General features: G+C 45.0%; 1 protein-coding gene across 1 annotated transcript; it reads right to left on the bottom strand.

The window, feature by feature from the left end:
* Nucleotides 1-14657: 14657 nt before the first annotated feature.
* LOC121862505 (classical arabinogalactan protein 9-like) lies at nt 14658-15128 on the bottom strand. Its single transcript, XM_042360812.1, has one exon. It carries the CDS (start codon nt 15126-15128, stop codon nt 14658-14660), a length of 471 nt encoding a protein of 156 aa, XP_042216746.1.
* Between the last annotated feature and the right edge of the window lie 8418 nt (nt 15129-23546).

The raw sequence follows: 23546 nt of genomic DNA, 5'->3' as shown, positions 1-23546 counted from the left end.
AGGCAGAGCATTCCACAGTTTGGCTGTGTGAGGAAAAAAGGATGTACTATAACGTGTTATTCTAGTGTGACCGACATCCACAGAGAAACGGTGGGCACCGCGGGGAAGACGAGTGTTACGAGCCCACGGCCTTGCCGGTGGTACACAGGATGCCAAATACACCGAACATTACCCGTTAAAGTACCTGTAAAAGAGAGAGTGTGTGAAGCAACATTATAGGGAAGAGAACGCGAAGAAACAGGGCCGGATTCAGGAGTGGGCAAAGTGGGCAGCTGCTCAGGGGCCTCCACATATTACATTATTTTATTTATTTGTTTATTCATTTGGACTATTTTTATTTTCATTCTTTAAAATTCAAGTTTATCTATTCCATTACGTAAAACTATGTTCAGCAAGAAGCGTGATAGAAATTAGGCTAGCTACTCCTTGAAATTCATGAATACCTGGTTTTCCTATGAACCGTATATTTTTAATGAATGCTATTGTTTGTGTTGCTAATAATATATTTAGAATTCCACAAACATATATTGTGGAATGTTCTAATTTCCTCAATATAACTGCATATGGCTTCAAAATTCTCCAAAGAAGTGTTCAAATTTCAAAATTTTCCCGGGGGGCTTACAGCGCCCCCCGGAACTCCCAGATGTTTAGGCTCGCTTCACTCACCACCCCACCCTCTTGGGTAGTTATAATGAGGGGGGCCTCCACAAAGAGGCTGCCCATGGGCCTCTACGGGTCTAAATCCGGCACTGGGAAGAAAGATTAATTATCAACTAAAGGAGGAGCGTTAATAAGACGAAATGCCTTTCGTTCCACCCTATCTAACAGTTGGACAGAAGAAGAGCCACCCCAGATATGAGAGCAGTACTCCTAGTTAGGACGTATGAATCCCTTATATACAGGAGTAAAGTAAGCTACGGCATCTGTACAGCATTCCCAGCTTTCGGGAGGCAGCTTTAGCAATGTTGAGGATGTGTGACTTCCATAACATATTAGAGGAAATGGTGAGACCTAGCAAACTCCTTTCCCTACCTCCAACACCCCTCCCCTCCAACCCCTGCCCCTCCTCCAACCCCCTTACCCCTCCTCCAACCCCCCTTACCCCCCTCTCCAAGCCCCCTCCCTCCTCCCAGCCCCCCTTACCCCCCTCCTCCAACCCCCTTACCCCTCTCAGCACCACCCCTCCCTCCAACCCCCTTACCCCCTCCTCCAACCCCTTACCCCCCCTCCTCCAACCCCCTCCCCCTCCTCCAACCCCCCCTTACCCCTCCTCCAACCCCCTTGCCCCCCTCCTCCAACCCCCTTACCCCCCTCCCCCAACCTCCCTTACACCCCCCTGCCCCATAAGTCATGTGAAGGCGATATTTTACCTGATAAATAGGTTGCCTGAGGGAGGTTGGGGTAGTCAAGTAGCCATGTGTCTTTCTGGGTGTTTATTGTTGTTTATTTCGGTCTTTTTAGCCATGTCTGTCTGTCACTTTGTCTGTCTGTCACTTTGTCTGTCTGTGTGTATTAATCTTTACTTGCTTATATATGTGTATGTTTTTGTCTCTGTCTGTCTGTATTTTATTACTCGTATCTATATCTATCTTATCTACCTGTCTATCTATCTACCTGTCTATCTATCTACCTGTCTATCTATCTACCTGTATATCTATCTACCTGTATATCTATCTACCTGTCTATCTATCTGTTTCTTTAGCTGTAAACCAAATTCTTTTCTGCACTAAATTTGCTGCACCGTCAAACCTTTACTGAACACACCAACGAAATTACTCTGGTGTGTGTGTGTGTGTGTGTGTGTGTGTGTGTGTGTGTGTGTGTGTGTGTGTGTGTGTAATTAGCACAATACCTTCAGTAACAATATAAAGTTAGTACATACGGTACCCGTTACGTGTTTAGTGAGTGTAACAGGTAAGTAACACAATAGCGTGAGAAGCAGTTTAAGTAGCATAATAGCCTCAGTGACAATGTAAGTAGCACGGTAGCCTTAGTAACAATATAAGTAGCAATGACCTAAGTAACAATATAAGTAGCACAGTAGCCTAAGTAACAATATAAGTAACACAATAGCCTAAGTAACAATGTCCTAAGTAACAATATAAGTAGTACAATGTCCTAAGTAACAATATAAGTAGTACAATAGCCCAAGTAACAATATAAGTAGCACAATAGCGTAAGTAACAATATAAGTAGCACACTAGCTTAAGTAACAATATAAGTAGCACAATAACTTAAGTAACAATATAAGTAACACAATAGCCTAAGTAACAATATAAGTAGTACAATAGCCTAAGTAACAATGGCCTAAGTAACAATATAAGTAGAATATCCTAAGTAACAATATAAGTAGCACAATAGCGTAAGTAACAATATTAGTAGCACAATAGCGTAAGTAATAATATAAGTAGCACAATAGCCTAAGTAACAATATAAGTAGCACAATAGCGTAAGTAACAATATAAGTAGCACAATAGCGTAAGTAACAATATAAGTAGCACAATAGCGTAAGTAACACTATACGTAGCACAATAGCGTAAGTAACAATATAAGTAGCACAATAGCGTAAGTAACAATATTAGTAGCACAATAGCGTAAGTAACAATATAAGTAGCACAATAGCCTAAGTAACAATATAAGTAGCACAATAGCTAAGTAACAATATAAGTAGCACAATAGCGTAAGTAACAATATAATGTTTGTCAGTAACACCACACAGCTATGGGGTCCTGTACTGTATTGCCACCACTACCAGCCACGTTTTCACATATTTCAGCCCCATAATTGATACATTCATATTAAACTGAACTAAAAAAAAAAAAAGAGTTAAATAAATACAATAAAATATATAACTTTGCCATTATCGTTTTTCAGTACAAGTTGACACAATTAACAAAAAGCTGTGTATGTTTGTGCGTGGGTCCATACATCCCCTGTAGTTCTCTGTTAACGGCGTCATTATCCCCGTTGGCTATTGTTGAGTGAAAGATATTGTGATTAGTTTTTTTTTTCTTTTTTTAATTCTCACCTTTAACGCTTATTCGTCAAAGCTTTTTTTTTTTTTTTGGTTCCTGTTTTTTGCTTTTTTTGTTTTCATTCAAGCGTTTGTGTGTAACGTTTATGACTGGCATTTCGAACTAACAAATGGTAGAGATTGTTACCAAGTAGAATGGTATAATGTGTATTGATGGATAAAAAACAAAAAAACACTAGGGCAGGTCCGTGATCCAGAGCTCCTCCTACCCCGGCCATTACTCTCCAGCGCGGCCATTACTCTCCAGCGCGCGCAGATTGTAAACACATTGTGACGTCATCGTTATGCAAACACACGAGGAGCCCCTGTACTGATGTTAGCTGTACTGTACATATGCTGGATGTGAGCTATGGAGGTGTTTCATTAGTTTGTTTTGGTTAGTTGTGTTGTTGTTGGTGTTTGCTGTTGTTGTAATGGATGTTAGCTGTTGTTGTAATGGATGTTAGCTGTTCTTGTTGTTATGGGTTATAGCTGTTTGTGTTATGGGTTATAGCTGTTTGTGTTATGGGTTATAGCTGTTTGTGTTATGGGTTATAGCTGTTTGTGTTATGGGTTATAGCTGTTTGTGTTATGGGTTATAGCTGTTTGTGTTATGGGTTATAGCTGTTTGTGTTATGGGTTATAGCTGTTTGTGTTATGAGTTTATAAGCTGTTTGTGTTATGGGTTATAGCTGTTTGTGTTATGGGTTATAGCTGTTTGTGTTATGGGTTTATTAGCTGTTCATATTGTCACGGGTGTTAATTGTTGTTGTTGTTGTTGTTGTTGTTATTTGCTGTTGTTGTTGTTGTAATGGGTGTTCGCTGCTCTTGTTATGGGTTATAGCTGTTCGTGTTATGGGTTATAGCTGTTTGTGTTATGGGTTAATTAGCTGTTCATGTTGTCGTGGGTGTTAACTGTTGTTGTTATTTGCTGTTGTTGTTGTTGTAATGGGTGTTAGCTGCTCTTGTTGTTATGGGTTATAGCTGTTCATGTTGTAATGGGTGTTAGCTGTTCTTGTTGTTATGGGTTATAGCTGTTTGTGTTATGGGTTAATTAGCTGATCATGTTGTCGTGGGTGTTAACTGTTGTTGTTATTTGCTGTTGTTGTTGTTGTAATGGGTGTTAGCTGCTCTTGTTGTTATGGGTTATAGCTGTTTGTGTTATGGGTTTATTAGCTGTTGTTGTAATGGGTGTTAGCTGCTCTTGTTGTTATGGGCTATAGCTGTTTGTGTTATGGGTTTATTAGCTGTTGTTGTAATGGGTGTTAGCTGCTCTTGTTGTTATGGGTTATAGCTGTTTGTGTTATGGGTTTATTAGCTGTTGATGTTGTGGGTGTTAACTGTTGTTGTTGTTATTTGCTGCTGCTGTTGTTGTAATGGGTGTTAGCTGTTCTTGTTGTCATGGATTATAGCTGTTTGTGTTATGGGTTAATTAGCTGATCATGTTGTCGTGGGTGTTAACTTTTGTTGTTGGCTGCTGTTGTTGCTGTCATGGGTGTTAGCTGTTGTTGTCATGTACGCCGGCTGTGATTGTCTTAGGAAGCAGGTGTTATTGTTTTCCTGTGAGTCAGCTGTTTTTGTTGCCATGAGAGTCAGCAGTTGTTATCATAGAACTCAACTGTTGTTACCATGATAATCCGGTGTTGTTGTCATGGGAATCATCTTTTTTTGTTGTCATGGTAGTTAGTTGTTTTTGTTGTCATGGTAATTAGTTGTTGTTGTTGTCTAAGGAATAAGCTGTTGTTGTCACCAAGACACTCCGCTGTCGTTGTCTTCTTGGGAAATCGGCTTTTTTTGTTGTCATAGGAATCGGCTGTAGATAATGAACACTAAATTGGGATGGGTTTCCCCTCTCTCTTCTCCCTCTCCCTTGACTTCCGGTTTACATAGCGGCGAGGGTGTTAGTGTCGTGTCGACGGCTGTGGCGGGGTGTAGGGGTGAGGAGTGAGTGTGTGTGTGTGTGTGTGTGTGTGTGTGTGTGTGTGTGTGTGTGTGTGTGTGTGTGTGTGTGTGTGTGTGTGTGTGTGTAAGGAGTGTAGTGAGTGTGTATATGTGGATGTAGGGGATGAGAGGTATTTAAGGGAGGTAGTGAGTGTGTATATGTGGGTGTGTAGGGGGATGAGTGAGTGTATTTATAGGAGTGTAGTGAGTGTGTGTATATGGGTGTGTAGGGGGATGAGGAGTGTATTTATAGGAGTGAGTGTGTAAGGGTGTGGAGAGGAGTATTTATAGGAGGTAGTGAGTGTGTGTATATGTGGGTGTGTGTAGGGGATGAGGAGTGTATTTATAGGAGAGTGAGTGGTGTAAAAAAAAAAAAAAAAACAAAAGAGTGTGTGTATATGTGGGTGTGTGGGGATGAGAGTGGGCATAGAGAGTGTAGTGAGTGTGTGTATATGTGGGTGTGTGTAGGGGGATGAGTGAGTGTATTTATAGGAGTGTAGTGAGTGTGTATATGTGGGTGTGTAGGGGATGAGTGAGCAAAGGAGGGTATTGTTAGGGGGAGAGGAGATAAGGAGGAGGGTATAGGGGTGAGGGGAGAGAGAAGGAGAGTGAGTGTGTTAAGGGGAGAGAGAAAGGATGTAGGTGTGTATATGTGGTGAGAGAGTGAAAGAGGTAGGAGGTGTGTGTATATGTGGTGTGTAGGGGGAGGAGGAGTGTATTTATAGGAGTGTAGTGAGTGTGTGTATATGTGGGTGTGTAGGGGGATGAGTGAGTGTATTGATGAGTGTGGAGGTATATGTGGTGTGGGGATGAGGAGTGTATTTATAGGAGTGTAGTGAGTGTGTGTATAAGTATATAGGAGTAGTGAGTGTGTGTATATGTGGGTGTGTAGGGGAGGAGTTATAGGAGTGTAGTGAGTGTGTATATGTGGGTGTGATAGAGTGATAAGGAGTAGAGTGTAGTGGGGATGAAGATTTAGGAGGTGAGTGTGTAAAAAAGTGTGTGAGTGTGTGTAATGTGGTGTGTGATGAGGATGATTATAGAGTAAGGTGTATATGATGTGTAGGGGATGAGTGAGTGTATTTATAGGGTGCAGGAGGTGTGTGTATAGGGGTGTAGGGGATGAGGAGGAATAGGAGTGTATATGTGTGTGTAGGGGACAGAGGATAGAGTGTAGGAGTGTGTGTATATGTGGGTGTGTAGGGGATGGTGAGTGTATTTATAGGTGTGGAGTGTGTGTGTATATGTGGGTGTGTAGGGGATGATGGAGTGTATTTATAGGAGTGTAGTGAGTGTGTATGTGGGTGTGGGGATGAGTGAGTGATATAGGAGTGTAGTGAGGTGTGTATGGTGGGTGTAGGGGGATGAGGGAGTGTATTTATAGGGAGGTAGTGAGTGTGTGTATATGTGGGTGTGTAGGGGGATGAGTGAGTGTATTTTATAGGAGGTGAGTGTGTGTATATGTGGGTGTGTGGGGATGAGTGAGGTATTTATAGGGGGTAGTGAGTGTGTGTACATGTGATGTGTTGGGGGATGAGTGAGTGTATTTATAGGAGGTAGTGAGGTGTGTATATAGGGTGTGTAGGGGATGAGTGAGGTATTTATAGAGGTAGTGAGGTGTGTATATGTGGGTGTGTGGATGAGTGAGATTTATAGAGTGTAGAGTGTGTGTATATGTGGGTGTGTAGGGGGACGAGGAGGTATTTAGGAGTGAAAGAGTGTGTGCATATGTGGGTAGGGGATGAGGATGTATATAGGATGAGTGTGTGTGTATATGTGGGTGTAGGGGGATGGGGAGGAGTGTATTATAGGAGGTAGTGAGGTGTGTATATTGGGTGTGTAGGGGATGAGGAGTGTATTTATAGGAGTGTAGTGAGTGTGTATATGTGGAGTTAGAGACGAGTGAGTGTATTTATAGGGAGTGAGTGTATATGTGGGTGTGTAGGGGATGAGTGAGTGTATTTATAGGAGTGTAGTGAGTGTGTGTATATGTGGGTGTGTAGGGGGATGAGTGAGTATTTATAGAGTGAGTGTGTGTATATGTATGGATGAGAGAAGAGTATTTATAGGAGTGTAGTGAGTGTGTGTATATGTGGGTGTGTAGGATTTAGAGTGTAGAGGTGTGTAGGGGATGATGAGTGTATTTATAGGAGTGTAGTGAGGTGTATATGTAAGGATGCGTGATTGTATATAGGTGTGTGTGTGTGTGAGACAGTATAGATGTACGAGTGTTTGTGGTGTATAATAGGTATATATATATATATATATATATATATATATATATATATATATATATATATATATATATATATATATATATATATATATAGAGAGAGAGAGAGAGAGATGTTTATGTACAGTATATAGAAGCGTGTATGTATAGGGATGGATGCCTGTGTATAATTAACGGTTTATTGAAAAAGTTCTGCTGTCCATGTGTGAATATACTGTACATATAAATGAATTTGTGTACATGTCTGTGTGAATGTGTATATGTGCATACGGTATACTGTACCTGTGTGTGGGTGTGGGTGTGTGCGCCTGTGGAGGGGTGGAGCCTGGGGGCGACGGGCGGGGGAACTCGCCCGGGGCAGCTAAGGTGTTCAAGGCCGGACAACACGAGCAAAAACTGTAATTGATGTGTCCCGCCGGCGACCAAGATCCTGCTGCTGTAAACCTGCTACTGCACCTACTGTTACCCTACTTCTGCTGCTGTTTTTACTGCTTCCCTCATTACTCGACTGTTGCTATTGCTGTCATCCTGCTTTTCCTTCTGCTGATGCTTTCTTTCTGTCTGTGCTGTTATCTGTCTTCTGCTTCTGTTGTTACCTTGTTTCTGCTTCTGTTGTTACCTCGTTTCTGCTTCTGTTGTTACCTCGTTTCGCTTCTGTTGCCTTGTTTCGTTCGTTGTTACCTCGTTTCTTCGTTGTTACCTCGTTTTGCTTCTGTTGTTCCTCGTTTCGCTTGTTGTTACCTTGTTTCTGCTCTGTTGTTACCTTGTTTCTGCTTCTGCTGTTACCTCGTTTCTGCTTCTGTTGTTACCTTGTTTCTGCTTCTGTTGTTAACGTGTTTCGCTTCTTACCTCTTCTGTTACCTCGTTTCTGCTTCTGTTGTCACCTTGTTTCTGCTTCTGTTGTCACCTTGTTTCGCCATTGTTACCTTGTTTCCCGTTACCTTTTCTGCTCGTTGTTACCCCGTTTCGCTTCTGTTGTTACCTCGTTTCTGCTTCTGTTACCTTGTTCCGTTGTTACCGTTTCGTTCTGTTGTTACCTTGCTTCTGTTGTTACCTCGTTTCTGCTTCTGTTGTTACCTTGTTTCGCTTCTGTTGTTACCCTCGTTTCTGCTTCTGTTGTTACCTTGCTTTGTTGTTACCTCGTTTCTGCTTCTGTTGTTACCTTTCTGCTTCTGTTGTTACCCTTTCGCTTCTGTTGTTACCTGCTTCTGTTGTTACCCCGTTTCGCTTCTGTTGTTACCTCTGTTTCGCTTCTGTTGTTACCTTGTGTTGTTACCTTGTTCTGCTTCTGTTGTTACCTCGTTTCTGCTTCTGTTGTTACCTCGTTTCTGCTTCTGTTGTTACCTTGCTTCGGTTGTTACCTCGTTTCTGCTTCGTTGTTACCCTCTGCTTCTGTTGTTACCTTGTTTCTGCTTCTGTTGTTACCCTGTTTCTGCTTCTGTTGTTACCTCGTTTCGCTTCTGTTGTTACCTGTTTCGCTTCTGTTGTTACCTCGTTTCTGCTTCTGTTGTTACCTTGTTCTTGCTTGTTACCCTGTTTCTGCTTCTGTTGTTACCTTGTTTCTGCTTCTGTTGTTACCTCGTTTCTGCTTCTGTTGTTACCTTGCTTCTGTTGTTACCTCTTTTCTGCTTCTGTTGTTTCTTGTTTCTGCTTCTGTTGTTACCTCTTTTCTGCTTCTGTTATTGCCTCTTTTCTGCTTCTGTTGTTACCTTGCTTCTGTTGTTACCTTTTTCCTGAGCCCTATGTTTCCGTCGCTGTTCCCCCGTTACTCCTGCTGGTTCTGCTGTTTGTCCTACTCCTCCTTCCTCTTGTCTCTTTCCTCTGCTCCTGCTGTCCTCTGTCCTGCATAATTGTTCATATACCTTGTTGTTCCGGTACCGCTGTTGCTGGTACCTGTAGGCAGTGCTGCGATTGTAATGCTCGTGTACCGACGCTGTTACTTCCTTTGCTGCTGTTTTGCTGTTCTAGTTCCTACCGCTTTCTGCCCTTACTGTTTCTGATGCTGCTGCTGTTTCCCTTCACCTCTGTTGCTGTTCTTGTTCCACGTGTTCTGTTCTGGCAGCTTCCCACTTGCTGTACCTCTTTTCACCTCGTCTACCGTTGTTCTTTACTGTTGTTGTTTAGTCTACCGTTGTTCTTTACTGTTGTTGTTTAGTTTACCGTTGTTCTTTACTGTTGTTGTTTAGTTTACCGTTGTTCTTTACTGTTGTTGTTTAGTCTACCGTTGTTCTTTACTGTTGTTGTTTAGTCTACCGTTGTTCTTTACTGTTGTTGTTTAGTCTACCGTTGTTCTTTACTGTTGTTGTTTAGTCTACCGTTGTTCTTTACTGTTGTTGTTTAGTTTACCGTTGTTCTTTACTGTTGTTGTCGATTCTACCGTTGTTTTTGCTGTCGTCGAGGGTAGTGGTGTCGTTGTGCCGTAGCCTCTGCTGTTAGTGTGCGTAATAATAATAATAATAATAATTAACGGTTTATTGAAAGAGCTTGGCAGCCAGAAAATATACAGTTACATATTTGGGGAATGGGTTACGAATTACAAATAATATACAAGTAACAAATGATGTGTGTGTGTGTGTTGGTGACGTTGAGTTACAATACTTGAAAGTATGTCTGAGGTACTCTCTCTCTCTCTCTCTCTCTCTCTCTCTGTGACTGTTCTAGTGGCGTCTCTCCCACCTGTGACTTTCAACAGCACTCTCTCTACCTTTGACTCGTGTATACATAGAGGATTACACACGCTGCTAACTCTCGGATGAGATGAAGACAGCCGTGGCTTAGGGAGAGAGAAAAAAAAAAAAAAAAAAAGAGAGAGAGATAACCCTCAGAGGCCAATTTCAGACTAAGTTGCAGGCATGTCCAGGAGCAACAATAAAGACACATGGTTGGAGGCCGTGAAGGGGTGGCTGAAAGGAGGAGGAGGAGGAGGAGGAGGAGGAGGAGGAGGAGGAGGAGGAGGAGGAGGAGGAGGAGGAGGTTTTAAGACAATGCCCTCCCTGAATTCACACACACACACACACACACACACACACACACACACACACACACACACACACACACGGGGCGTGCCTAAGAGTTGATGGTGTCTTGTGTTGTGGTCTTCACTACTGTGTGAAGCCTGATGAGAATTTTTATCAACAAGGTCTACAGATGAGGGGGTGGGGGTGGCAGGGGTGGGGGGGTAGTGGTAGCAGGTGTGGTGGTGGTGGTGGTGGTGGGTAGGGGTAGGTGTGGTGGTGGTGGTAGTAGGGTGGGTGTGGTGGTGGTGTCAGGAGCTAGTGTGGTGGTGGTGGTGTCAGGAGCTAGGTGTGGTGGTGGTGTCAGGAGCTAGGTGTGTTGGTAGTAGGGGCAGGTGTGGTGGTGGTGTCAGGAGCTAGGTGTGGTGGTAGTAGGGGCAGGTGTGGTGGTGGTGGTGGTAGTAGGGGGCAGGTGTGGTGGTGGTAGGGGCAGGTGTGGTGGTGGTGGTGGTGGTAGTAGTAGGGCAGGTGTGTGGTGGTGTTGCAGGAGCTAGGTGTGTGGTGGTGGTTGAGGCAGGGTTGGGTGTGGTGTGTGAGCTTGTGGTCGGTGGGCAGGGAAAGTGGCATGTGGTGAGGTGGGTTGTTCTGTCACCTGCCGAGTCGACCTCTGACCTCAAGTAAACCGGATTGTCCACAGTCATTACATTTGCTAAACTGGGTGTGTGTGTGTGTGTGTGTGTGTGTGTGTGTGTGTGTGTGTGTGTGTGTGTGTGTGTGTGTGACCTGGCCCCTGGCTCGGTTGTGGATGCTGATGAGGTGACTGCTGGGGGAAGGCGAGGTTTGCCTCTTGGTACTGTTGGGGGTGTGGTGCTGCTGTTGCTACTTACTGCTGCTGGGGGTGTGGTGCTGCTGTTGCTACTTACTGCTGCTGGGGGTGTGGTGCTGCCGTTACCACGCTGCTGGGGTGTGGGTGCCGCTGTTGCTACTTACTGCCGCTGGGTCTGTTATTTTCTGGGAATGTTACTGTTTTAGCGGGTTGTGGTTGCGGGGCGCTGATGACTGGTGTTACTACTGGTACTGCTAAGGCGTGTCTTCTGTTTTTAGTGCTTGTGTTACTGCTGATGTCTTGGGCTGTCTATATGTACCGTATAGTGTGTTCTGTGTTCTAGCTGGAGGTCAGGACGTCTCACCGTGGACGAGGGAGAGATTGGGGAGTGTGTTGGACGGGAGGGAGTGAAGGGGGGAATGGTGAAAGCGTCCCGGAGTGCCTGGCATACCTGGCACCCGTGTCAAAGGTCAACTTGTATCTTTGAAGTTGGCGAGTTGGTCCAATATACTGGCCGGAGACTAGGGGTCTCTCCCTCTCCTGTCTCCCTCCCTCCCACCCTCCCTCCCCCTCTCCGTCCCTCCCCTCCTTTTCTACCCTCCCTCCCTTCCCTCCCCTCCCCTCTCTCTCTTCTCTCCCTTCCTCTCTCATTTCTTTTCCTCTCCTCTCTTCAGTATTTCGTAGTGTTTGTGGAGAGAGAGAGAGAGAGAGAGAGAGAGAGAGAGAGAGAGAGAGAGAGAGAGAGATATCAGTCACACAGAAAGGTTGATAGTGGTGTTGGTAGTAGTTTCAGCAATTGTGGTAGTGTTAGTAGTTGTAGTAGTACTTTAATTAACTTTCGTGTTGTGGTCGTAGTTGGAGTTATATAATTAATATCTGTTGTGGTAGTTGTAATAATAGTAGTGGCTCTTCCTATGACGCCGATCACGCCATGGTGTGCAAGAAAGGGAGCTTCATATGCATGAGGCATGACGAAGTAAGGGATCTCACAGCAAATATGTTGAAGGAAATCTGCCGTGATGTCAGGGTAGAACCGACCCTCCTTCCATTGGACAGTGAGATTTTCCAACATAGGACTTCAAACACATCCAACGAAGCCCGTGTTGACGTCAGTGCTCGAGGATTCTGGACGCGGGGACAGCGAGCCTTCTTCGACATCAGGATTTTTTTATCCCATGGCCGCATGTCACCATAACTTAGCTCTCGATGCTGCACACAGGAGGAACGAGAACGACAAGATAAGGGCATACAGGGAGAGAATTCAGTACGTTGATCAGGGCAGCTTCACTCCTCTAGTGTTCACAACCTCTGGTGGGATGGGACCAAGTGCAAGGTGCTTCTACGCCAGACTCACGGAGCTGATCTCCGAACAGAAGCAGCAGCCCAGAAGTTATGTTACAGCCTGGATGAGATGTCGACTGTCCTCCCTCTCCTTCGGTCGGCTTTGCTCTGCCTCAGGGGAACGAGAGCTTCGGTCCCAAAGCCGACAACAGTTGCAGATATTGACTATGAGGATAGCTACTTATGCATTAGGATATTTAATATTAAGGTAATAAAATGGTGGCGAAGGAATGGCTATTGGGGGAGGCTGGAGGCCATTTTATAAAAAAAAATAGTTGTTGTAGTAGTATAGCAGAAGTAGTTTAATAGTAGTTTAGCTGTGGTTGTTGTTGGATTAATAGTAGTTGTGGTTGATACAGGAGTAATAGTAGTAATACTAGTAGTTAATGTGTTTGTAGTAGTAGTAGTCGATGTACTAGTAAGACTATTAGGGTTGCTTTAGTTATGGTAGGAATAGTTGTAGCTGAAATAGCATACTAGTACTCGTAGCCGTATTAGTAGTAGATAATTTAAAGGTGATAACTATTTATTCTAAGTAAAACTCGTCTCCTAAATAGCCCCCAGGTGACAATATAGAGCTATAATATATATGCAAATTACTTAGCTTTTTAAATCGATATTCGAGAAGCATTATTGACACCATTACATTAATTAGAATGATATATAAGAGTGTGTGTGTGTGTGTGTGTGTGTGTGTGTGTGTGTGTGTGTGTGTGTGCTTGGACGTGTTTTAACAAGTATCTTATCTGTATATTTACGGTATTTTCTTTTCTCTGTAATTTATCAAGGCGTAAAGGAAAGTAAATAAACACTTCCCGCTGTGGTGCGTTAGTGGTGGGCAGACGAGGACTTTCACTCACACGTGTTATTGGTGACATGAAACCCACAGGAAACAGGTTGTATGATCCTCTTCTCTCTGCAGGGTTAAAAGTGATGATGGTAAACCTTTGAAGTATTATATATATATACAGGTAATATATATATATATTATGCACAGATGAAAATACAGTTGATACCTAATTATACCTGTTGATATATATAGATAATTATTGGTGTGTGTGTGTGTGTGTGTGTGTGTGTGTGTGTGTGTGTGTGTGTGTGTGTGTGTGTGTGTGTGTGTGTGTGATATCTGGCCGCCGTCACGACATCAAAGTCAAAGCGAATTCATCTTTTATTTTGAATACCTGATTACCTGCGTGATCCTGCGACCTGATCTGCTGCCAACAGGAGAACAGTTTAATTAAAGCATTCTTGAAATTACGGTCATTTGTAATACGGTTGTGTGTCTGTGTCTGTCTGTGTATGTATGTTTGTGTGTATGTATGTGTGTGTGTGTGTGTGTGTTTGTATTCATATGTATTTATGTGTATTTGTGTGTGTACAAGATATTAGAGCTGGGCGCCTCGAACTGGTTAACTACATTACCGATAAGGGCAAATGGTTTCAGCCTTAACAAACAAGAATTTACAGATGCCATTGCTCTAAGGTACGGCTGGCCAGTAGATGGTTTGCCCTCCCAATGCGTGTGTGGCTATTCCTATGATGGTGATCACGCCATGGTTTGCAAGAAGGGGGGCTTCATATGCATGAGGCATGACGAGGTAAGGGATCTCACAGCAAATATGTTGAAGGAAATCTGCCGGGACGTCATGGTAGAACCGACCCTCCTTCCACTGGATGGCGAGATCTTCCAACACAGGACTTCAAACACATCTAACGAAGCCCGTGTGGACGTCAGTGCTCGAGGATTCTGGACGCGGGGACAGCGAGCTTTCTTCGACATCAGGATTTTTGATCCCATGGCCGTTTGTCACCGTAACCTAGCTCTCGATGCTGCGCATAGGAGGAACGAGAACGACAAGAGAAGGGCATATGGGGAGAGAATTCAAAATGTTGATCAAGGCAGCTTCACTCCTCTAGTGTTCACAACCTCTGGTGGGATGGGCCCAAGTGCAAGATGTTTCTACGCCAGACTCGCGGAGCTGATCTCCGAACAGAAGCAGCAGCCCAGAAGTTATGTCACAGCCTGGATGAGATGTCGACTGTCCTTCTCTCTCCTTCGGTCGGCTTTGCTCTGCCTCAGGGGAACGAGAGCTTCTGCCCCTACTCCGACAACTGCTGCAGATATCGACTATGAGGCTACAGTCACTGAATGCCGCATGGATCTGCGGCTCAACTAATTTAACACAGATAGGATAGTTTCTTATGTATTAGGATATTTAATATTAAGGTAAATAAATGGTGGCGAAGGTGTGGCTATTGGGGGAGGCTGGAGGCCATTTAAAAAAAAAAAAAAAAAAAAGTAGTAGTAGTAGTAGTAGTAGTAGTAGTAGTGGTGGTAGTAGTAAGTCAGTCAGTCAGTAAGCCACCGCGTGCAGCAGTAGTTGTCAGAAGCAACACCGCAGCAGGAACAGCATCATCAGGTGCAGCAAGAGGAACAGCATCATCAGGTGCAGCAAGAGGAACAGCATCATCAGGTGCAGCAAGAGGAACAGCATCATCAGGTGCAGCAAGAGGAACAGCATCATCAGGTGCAGCAAGAGGAACAGCATCATCAGGTGCAGCAAGAGGAACAGCATCATCAGGTGCAGCAAGAGGAACAGCATCATCAGGTGCAGCAAGAGGAACAGCATCATCAGGTGCAGCAAGAGGAACAGCATCATCAGGTGCAGCAAGAGGAACAGCATCATCAGGTGCAGCAAGAGGAACAGCATCATCAGGTGCAGCAAGAGGAACAGCATCAACAGCAGCAGGAGCGCAATTATTAACAGCCGTGAATGAGAGGGAAAACAGCACCAACAATAGACACGCAATCAGCATCGTCAACTGTTTCAATTCCAAGAGCAGCAGTAACAGCAGCGGCCACAGCGGGAGGGAGGGAGCTAGGGAGTGATGTGGAGTCATTGAAGGAGGAGCAGGAGGGCAGGTTCACTTCTCCGTTGGTGTATCACTCCCGTAAATAGTATAGTGTAGACCCTATCTGCTCCCGCACCTGCACGCCCACACACGCTCGCCGGTCTCTTTATCCGCACGCCCACGATCACACACGCCCGCTGGTCTCTTCACCTGCACGCCCACCCATGGTCGTTGTGGTGCTGGAGGGGAGGTTAGCAGTGTAAAGCCTTAATGTGGGGGCCACCTCACCTTCAGAGACCACCGCGAGGTCCTCATGATGATGATGATGATAAAATAAAAATAATGACAATAATAATAGTAGAAATGGTGATAATAAATAATAATAATGATGGAATGTGTTGATAAATAATAATGATGTGAGATAATGATAATAATAGTAAAGATAATAATAGTCTGCTGGGTGAAAATTGGACGGGAATTTGAAATAAAAACAATTTATTGAGCTAAAATAATACAAGCATAACAACAACCACCACCATCACAACAGTATAGGCACGTGCTGAGTTGTAAATAGTGCAGTAGTTCACTCGAAGTGTTGTAAGTATTGATATATGGTAATGTACACTTGGAAGGTGTCGTAAGTGTGTTATAACGTACTGGTGGAAAGTGTCGTCAGTGTAACGAGAGAATATAGTCGAGTAGTGTTAACATCCGTGACACCCAAAACTTTTGAACGTGTCTCAGCCAATTTAAGACACCTGGACGAGAGAGGTTGGCACAAAGTAATTATTATTATTATTATTATTATTATTATTATTATTATTATTCAGTCAGGATGGGGGGAGTAAAAATATAAGAATGGAGGAAACTGCAGCGTGCCTATTGGCCCATATTGAGCAGTCCCGTTTACACCCAACCCCTATCTCTCATATATCCATCCAACCTAACCCAGGTATACCCCTCCTTCCGGGTCACCTGAAGATAAGGTAGACCATCTCATTTTTCCTCATGATTAACACACCCTAACGCTACCTTGCGGGGGGGGGGTGTTAGGTTAGCGTTAGGGTAGGTTAGCGTTAGGGTAGGTTAGCGTTAGGGTAGGTAGCGTTAGGGTAGGTTAGCGTTAGGGTAGGTCAGCGTTAGGGTAGGTTAACGTTAGGGTAGGTTAACGTTAGGGGTGGTTAGCGTAGGTTAGCGTTAGGTAGGTTAGGGTAGGTTCGCGTTAGGGCAGGTTAGCGTTAGGGTAGGTTAGCGTTAGTAGGTAGGTAGTTAGCGTTAGGGTAGGTTAGCGTTAGGGTAGGTTCGCGTTAGGGTAGGTTCGCGTTAGGGTAGGTTAGCGTTAGGGTAGGTTAGCGTTAGGGTAGGCTAGCGTTAGGGTAGGTTAGCTTTAGGGTAGGCTAGCGTTAGGGTAGGCTAGCGTTAGGGTAGGTTCGCGTTAGGGTAGGCTAGCGTTAGGGTAGGCTAGCTTTAGGTTAGGCTAGCGTTAGGGTAGGTTAGATTAGATTAGGATAGGTTAAGTACGGTTAGGTTTGGTTAGTGTTAGGTTAGGGTTGGATAGCGTTAGGGTAGGTTTGGTTTGATTAGCGTTATGTTAGGTTAAGTTAGTGTTTAGGTAGCTAGTTAATCTTCAGGTGAAATAAGCCAGGTGGGAGGGGGACTAATGATAAGATGATCCCTCCTCGTGTCCTGTGGAGGTTTGCGTCGCCACTGTGTATTAGTGACCTTGTTCGACGTCACGGTGGTTGGCTCCCCCCCACGTCACTGATCACTGTTGTGCGTCACGGTCAGGTTTTTGTGTTACGACGGTTACTGACAGGATCTTGTTGTGTGACGCTGTGCAGTTGTGCGTCACTTAACCCAGTTGTGTGTTACCGTTATTAATGCAGCTATGCTCGGGCTGGGTAAAACTATGGGCAAGTTTCTTTACTCCATTTGCCTCTGTCTACCCAGCAGTAATTGGGAACCTGGATGTTAATCGATTTGCTGATCGTGTGCCGGGGTAATGGTTAGCCAGTGCAGTTGGCGAGTTGTCCGGTCTTCTCGGACTATTCCTTGACACTGTGTCATGCAGCTCGTTAACTGGGTGTGGTTGTTGTGTTGGCGACAGCTTCTGCACCGTAAACAAATTCACGACTAGGAGGCCCTTGGGCCGGCCATCCTCGATTTCGAGGGGCTTCTTTTATTATTATTTATGCAGCTATTCATCAGTCACACACCAGTTATGTAACGCTGTGTCCATTATTCACCGCGCCACGTAGCTCACCTGTGTGTCATGACGGCCACTTATCTCACCTGTGTGTCATGACGGCCACGTATCTCACCTGTGTGTCATAATGGCCACATATGTCACCTGCTTGTCATGATGGCCACGTATGTCACCTGTGTGTCATTATGACCACGTATCTGTCACCTGTGTGTCATGGTGGCCAATATGCATCACCTGGGTGTCATGATGGCCACACATCTGTCACCTGTGTATCATGATGACTGCGTGTGCGTCATCTGTTTGTCAGGATGGCCACGTATGCGTCACAGTCCAGCTTTGCGTTACTTGTTCAGCTTTATTTCGGGTACGTGTGTTCCGGCGTGCGTCACGTGACGTTGTGCAGGGGTTAGGACACACACACAGGTAGGATTGGCGTGCAACGTGGCTGTTTGACGCCGGCACCGGGTACCCTACTCCGCCATAGGCAACACGCCCGTAACATCTCTGGCCGGAGAGTCGAGGACGGTTTAGATATCCCTCATTCCCCCGTCCATTATTGGGGAAGGGGAGTAGGGGGGGTGGGAAGTGAGGGCGCAGGCCAGTGTAACCCTCTCTGGGGGTAGCTGTACGGGGGATAATTGTCGGGCAGGTGTGTTTGTGGGGAGGCAGGTAAAGGTGGCGGCGCCCCTCGGCAGCCTTGAGGAGAAGGTCACTTTCCCATGTCTCTCTCTCACCCCCTCACACTGCTGGCTGCTGCCTCACTAAAATGACTTGTTTTTTCCTTCATTGCTCCCGTTTGAGAAGTTTTGGTGGTGGTGGTGATGAAGATTGTGATGATTGGTGGTGATGAAGATTGTGATGATTGGTGGTGGTGGTGATGAAGATTGTGACGATTGGTGGTGATGGTGATGAAGATTGTGATGATTGGTGGTGGTGGTGATGAAGATTGTGATGATTGGTGGTGATGGTGATGAAGATTTTGATGATTGGTGATGGTGATGAAGATTGTGATGATTGGTGGTGATGGTGATGAAGATTGTGATGATTGGTGGTGATGGAGAGTGACGGTTAGTGATGGTGAAGATTGTGATGGTTGGTGGTGGTAATGAGGATGGTGGGGTAGTGGTGATGGTGGTAGTGATGAGGGGGGATGGGTTGGTGGTTAGTCAGAATTATGGTGGTCAAGGTTGATGATTAGGGGGGTGGTAGTTGTTGATGAGGGATGGTGGTTGTGAGGGGTAGTGGAGATACAATAAGTGATAGATGGTGGTTGATGCTTGGTGTTGGTAGTAGTGGTGATGAAGAGGGGGATGGGTGATGTGTGGTGTTGATAGTGGTGAGGGGCAGTGGTGGTGGTGGTGGTGGTAGTTACGTTGAGGGGTAGTGGTGGTGGTAGTTATGTTGAAGAAGATGAGGAAGTTATGGTTGTAAGGGATGGTTGTAATGTCGCACCGTATACAACAAAAAGATTTAAGTTACCTAAAGCATTGTTGTTGTTATTGTATGGACTCACTGTAAAACTAGACCCTGGAGTGGACAATTTAATTATATATATACCACTCAACAGGAGAACGTACCGTGAATTTGATCAAGATGACGTGTAGAAATTCCAAGAAATATTATGTTGATGTAAAAAAACAACTTGATCATTCATTACGTGTTTCCCTGTCTTAAAACCTGCTTGGTGAGAGAGAGAGAGAGAGAGAGAGAGAGAGAGAGTATATATATACATATGTACATACTATTATGTATACCCAAAGATTTGATTCCGAACACACGGCCCTTGAGACACCACTGACCCCCAGAACGACCGCCCAGGTAAACTACACAGGTCCCAGGCACAGTGTGGTTGGTTGATACCTAACGTAAACACGGATCAAGTTCCCGATGGTGGTATATTTTTAAGGGAGTGACAGGAGAACCGATCTGGGTAAGGACAAGGCTGGAGGGGTAGAGACGTGTTCTTCGGGGGATGTGGTCAGTGTTTTTCTCTTCTCTTTCAGGATTTTTTTTTGGGGGGGGGGAGTTTGATGTGTAATGCTAATGGAATTTGGACGTTGTTTTGGTAGGGAGGAGGAGGAGGAGGGGGTAGGTGGTGAAGCTCTTCCTCACCCCACCTCCAACCTTCATTCATATATACATTTGTAGATAGCACCTCCTCCTCCACCACCTCCTATTCCTCCACCACCTCCATCTCCTCCTCCACCTCCTCCTCAAACCTGTTTAATTACTAGTTCTCGATTAATTGATAAACAGACTTATGAATGGAGACATGAAAGTGTTGGGTGGATGATACGTGTGTGTGTGTGTGTGTGTGTGTGTGTGTGTGTGTGTGTGTGTGTGTGTGTGTGTGTGTGTGTGTGTGTGTGTGTGTGAATAATAATAATAATAATTGACGGTTTTATTGAAAAAGTTCTGCAGCCCGAAGGCTGAAAATATACATTGGACATAAATGACGTATTACATACATTGGTGGTTTAACAAAAGCCTTCGTTAGAGAAAGGTAAAGGAACATACAGTGAACATACAGATTAATGTAGGTGTTGAACAGCAAAAACGTAGTGTAGTAACTCCCTCCCAGATGGTGTTAGGAGGGACCTCACGTGGTGTAGTAGTTCCCTCACAGATGGTGTTATGAGGGGCCTCACGTGGTGTAGTAATTCCCTCACAGATGGTGTTATGAGGGGCCTCACGTGGTGTAATAATTCCCTCACAGATGGTGTTATGAGGGGCCTCACGTGGTGTAGTAATTCCCTCACAGGTGGTGTTATGAGGGGCCTCACGTGGTGTAGTAACTCCTTCACATATGGTGTTATGAGGGGCCTCACGTGGTGCAGTAATTCCCTCACAGATGGTGTTATATGAGTGAGGTGTGGTTCCAGGCCTTCCTATCGTAGACGGATTAACACATCGCTGGTAGTTGGGTCTCACAGGCCGTTATCACTGGGTACCTGGGACCTCACTGTGTGAAAGGTTAACTTGGGTACCACTGTTACTGTTGAGTTGTTCTCACCGACTTAAGCACTGTTCACCACTGTTCACCTCTGTTTAACACTGGTTCCATTTCTTTCCTAAATGAAATAGTAACTTCTGGCGTGAACTTGTTGATATTCCGGTGGGGAGGAGGGTTCAGGGGAGGGAGTTGGTATGGGCCAACTTAACAGTTGACCTGGCTGCTCCGAGAGGAGCGCCAGGTGTGTGTGTGTGTGTGTGTGTGTGTGTGTGTGTGTGTGTGTGTGTGTGTGTGTGTGTGTGTGTTAAAGGAGCCAAAATAACGTGTCACAGTTAAAATTTAGAAGGCCTATCCATGAACTCTCCCCCCACCACCAAATATACACACACTGGAAGGCAACACAGTCATGGTTGATCGCTTGTCGTGTAGATGTTGCCAGGCTCACAGGACGCAAGTAACAACAGCCTAGTGAACCAAGATGCCACTGGAGAAAGGTTTTAATAGATAGCTTTTAGTCATATCACAATTACGTATTAGTTCAATATGTAGATAGACAGTGCAGGTATAGAAATTTAATGGAAGATAGTTAGTCAGGTGAATCAGAGATATAAACCAGTCGAGAGTTTATTTCCTCTGGGGATTCATTTTAGGTCGTCCAGTAGAGCTCTCGGTGTACAATCCCTGGTGGTGTAATGTGGCCAGGCCGACACATGCCACGGTGTGAGGAAATGCCTCTCCGTTACCCGCAGGTGTAAGGAGGAGGATATAAAGGACACGTACACGACACGAGCTAGACGGGTGACACGGCTCATCACCTGGACGAGATTACCTGTGAGGAGGAGGAGGAGGAGGATGCTAGTTAACCCTTTGAGTACAATGAAAGTTGATTTATCATCGTCTTCCAAGGGTTAAATCGTCATTTTCTCAAAGGGTAAAAACAATCGTCCACAAGGGGTTAAAACCTCGTACTCGGGTTAAATCGTCATCCTTAGGGGGTTAAACCATCGTCCTCAAAGGGTTAAGTCGTCGTCTTCAAGGTTTTGTATATACAGGACTAAACCACCAGACACAGCAGGCCAGCTCCGCACCTCCCCCTTCCCCCAGCGACGCACGGCCTGAGGAGGGGGGAGGTGGGATGAGATAGGGATGAAAGCGGCGGTAAAAGAAGGGGGGGAGGAAAAGGGTGTAGAAGAGACACACGTAACGAAACTTACCCTTACGTAAGTTGTATGAGCACCGTGGGAAAATGAGGGTGATCGAGGCGTGAGCGTGTGAAGGTGATGACAGTGCTCAGTGCGGGAAGATGACGGGGTGGGGAGGGTGTAGGGGTGGGGCGTGCGTTTAGTTAGATCCCCAGATGAGCAGGGGTGTGGGCCAGGATTGACGGGTTGACGCTGCAAATGAGCATATCGGGTGGTGGTTGTGGGTCGTTTCCCCCCCCTCTTCCCTCCCCCTCTTCCTCCCCCCCCTCCCGATCTCTCCCTGCTCTTGACGCCCTTGATACGTGTGTGTGTGTGTGTGTTAACATCGTGGTGTTCCTACTACTGTTACTGGTCCTGCTGTTGTTGATATCGTTGGTGCTACTGTTCCTACTGCTAATGGTTTTGTGCTGCTGCTGCTGCTATATCCCTGCTGCTTCCTCGGCTGTTATTACACACTTCACCGTAACGAGGGAGAGTTATACAAGTCCACATAACTCGGTGAAAATTTTGTTTGATTCAGGATACCAACTGTAGCAGCGAGAATATTCAGTTTTAATTCAATCTGCCCACTAGTGTGTTTACTGTCGATGTTGGTGTCAGTTTAGCGAGGTGAGGGAGAATGAGACGTGTTTTAAGGGAAGTTGTCAGGGCTGGGGGACTTGAGATTTTTTCCTAGGTTAACGTAAGTACAGTTAACAAAGCCCTTAATTTCGATTCCCGGGCCGATGGAAAGTTGTTTGGACACACTTCTTGGCCCTTGGTCCCTGTTCACTTAGCAGTAAAGTAGGTACTGTTGTAAATCGAAAAGATGCGAATTTGTATTCAGGGAAAGTTGTTGGAGCTTCCAACACTGACAAAAACCTATGACTCTTCAGGCTTCTACGCCCTTGACAAAAAAAACTATGACCTTCATTCTACGCCCTTAACTCATGAGACATAGAGGCAAGCATGAACTTAGCATGCTTCCCAGATGGGCGCTGTAGCCTTCTGCGCTTCACCTTGCACAGGATGTAGGGGGGTGCCCAATAAACTAAAAAAAAAAAATCCTTAATGTAATGATAAAACCTCCCCCTAATCACCACCCTGAAGGTAGGTACACGACACCCCTTATTTGCTCCTTAACTTAATGACAAGACCCCCTAACCCTGCCTGCTCCCTAATTTAATGACGAAAGCTTTAAAATCCCGTGAGGGTAAAATACACAATCCCTAAACTAGCCCTAAAGACTCCCCAATGTTGGTTTAAGAGCTCCCTGGTCATCCCTAAGGTAACTCAGAGGTAAAATAAACATCGGGTTTGTGTATTAATTCTTGACAGAGGGAGGCAGTGAAGGGAGAGGACGTGTGTGTGTGTAGAGAGAGAGAGAAGGAGAGTAAAATGAACTAGGTAAATACCAGATGGTGTATACAAACAAAGGTATGGGGTTGGCCAGTAAGAGACCTTGGTGATGGGAAGGTCCAGCCGGAGGGAAAGTTTTGTTAGCTCTGACAATGATGAGAACGACAGGTGTGTGAGGACGCAGCTGTGTAGAGACAAGTGTGGCCGCCCGCTGTGAGAAACAAGTGTCTTTCTCTATCTTGTTGAACACACACACACACACACTTGTACACGCACACGCACACACACACACTTGTACACACACGCACACACACACACACACACACACACACACACACACACACACACACACACACACACACACACACACACACACACACACTCCTGGTTTGGTGGTGGTGATGACCATGATGAAAAAAGTGATGGTAATGATAGTGTTGATGATGATAATGATGATGGGGACTGTAGCCTAATAGAGGATTCATAATTATAATGATGATTGATACAGTAGCCTATTAATGATTGAAATGATTAAACGATGATGATGATATTGTTAATGATAACACTAGTACCGGTTATATATTCATAATGATGACAGAGGGTACTAATGATAATAAAGATAATTATTATAATCATCCTCATTATAGAACCGCATCAGTACCGCACTATTTATTCTGACAGCA

Source organism: Homarus americanus, unplaced genomic scaffold (genome assembly GCF_018991925.1).
Source record: "Homarus americanus isolate GMGI-L3 unplaced genomic scaffold, GMGI_Hamer_2.0 scaffold31037, whole genome shotgun sequence".
Taxonomy (NCBI): domain Eukaryota; kingdom Metazoa; phylum Arthropoda; class Malacostraca; order Decapoda; family Nephropidae; genus Homarus; species Homarus americanus.
Note: the sequence above shows the minus strand (reverse complement) of the source record. Positions and strands in the feature narration are given on the sequence as shown.

What these genes read in the sequence shown, in the direction of transcription:
- LOC121862505 (XM_042360812.1), bottom strand. Translation starts at nt 15,128, where the DNA reads ATGCTGATTGCGTGTCTATTGTTGGTGCTGTTTTCCCTCTCATTCACG.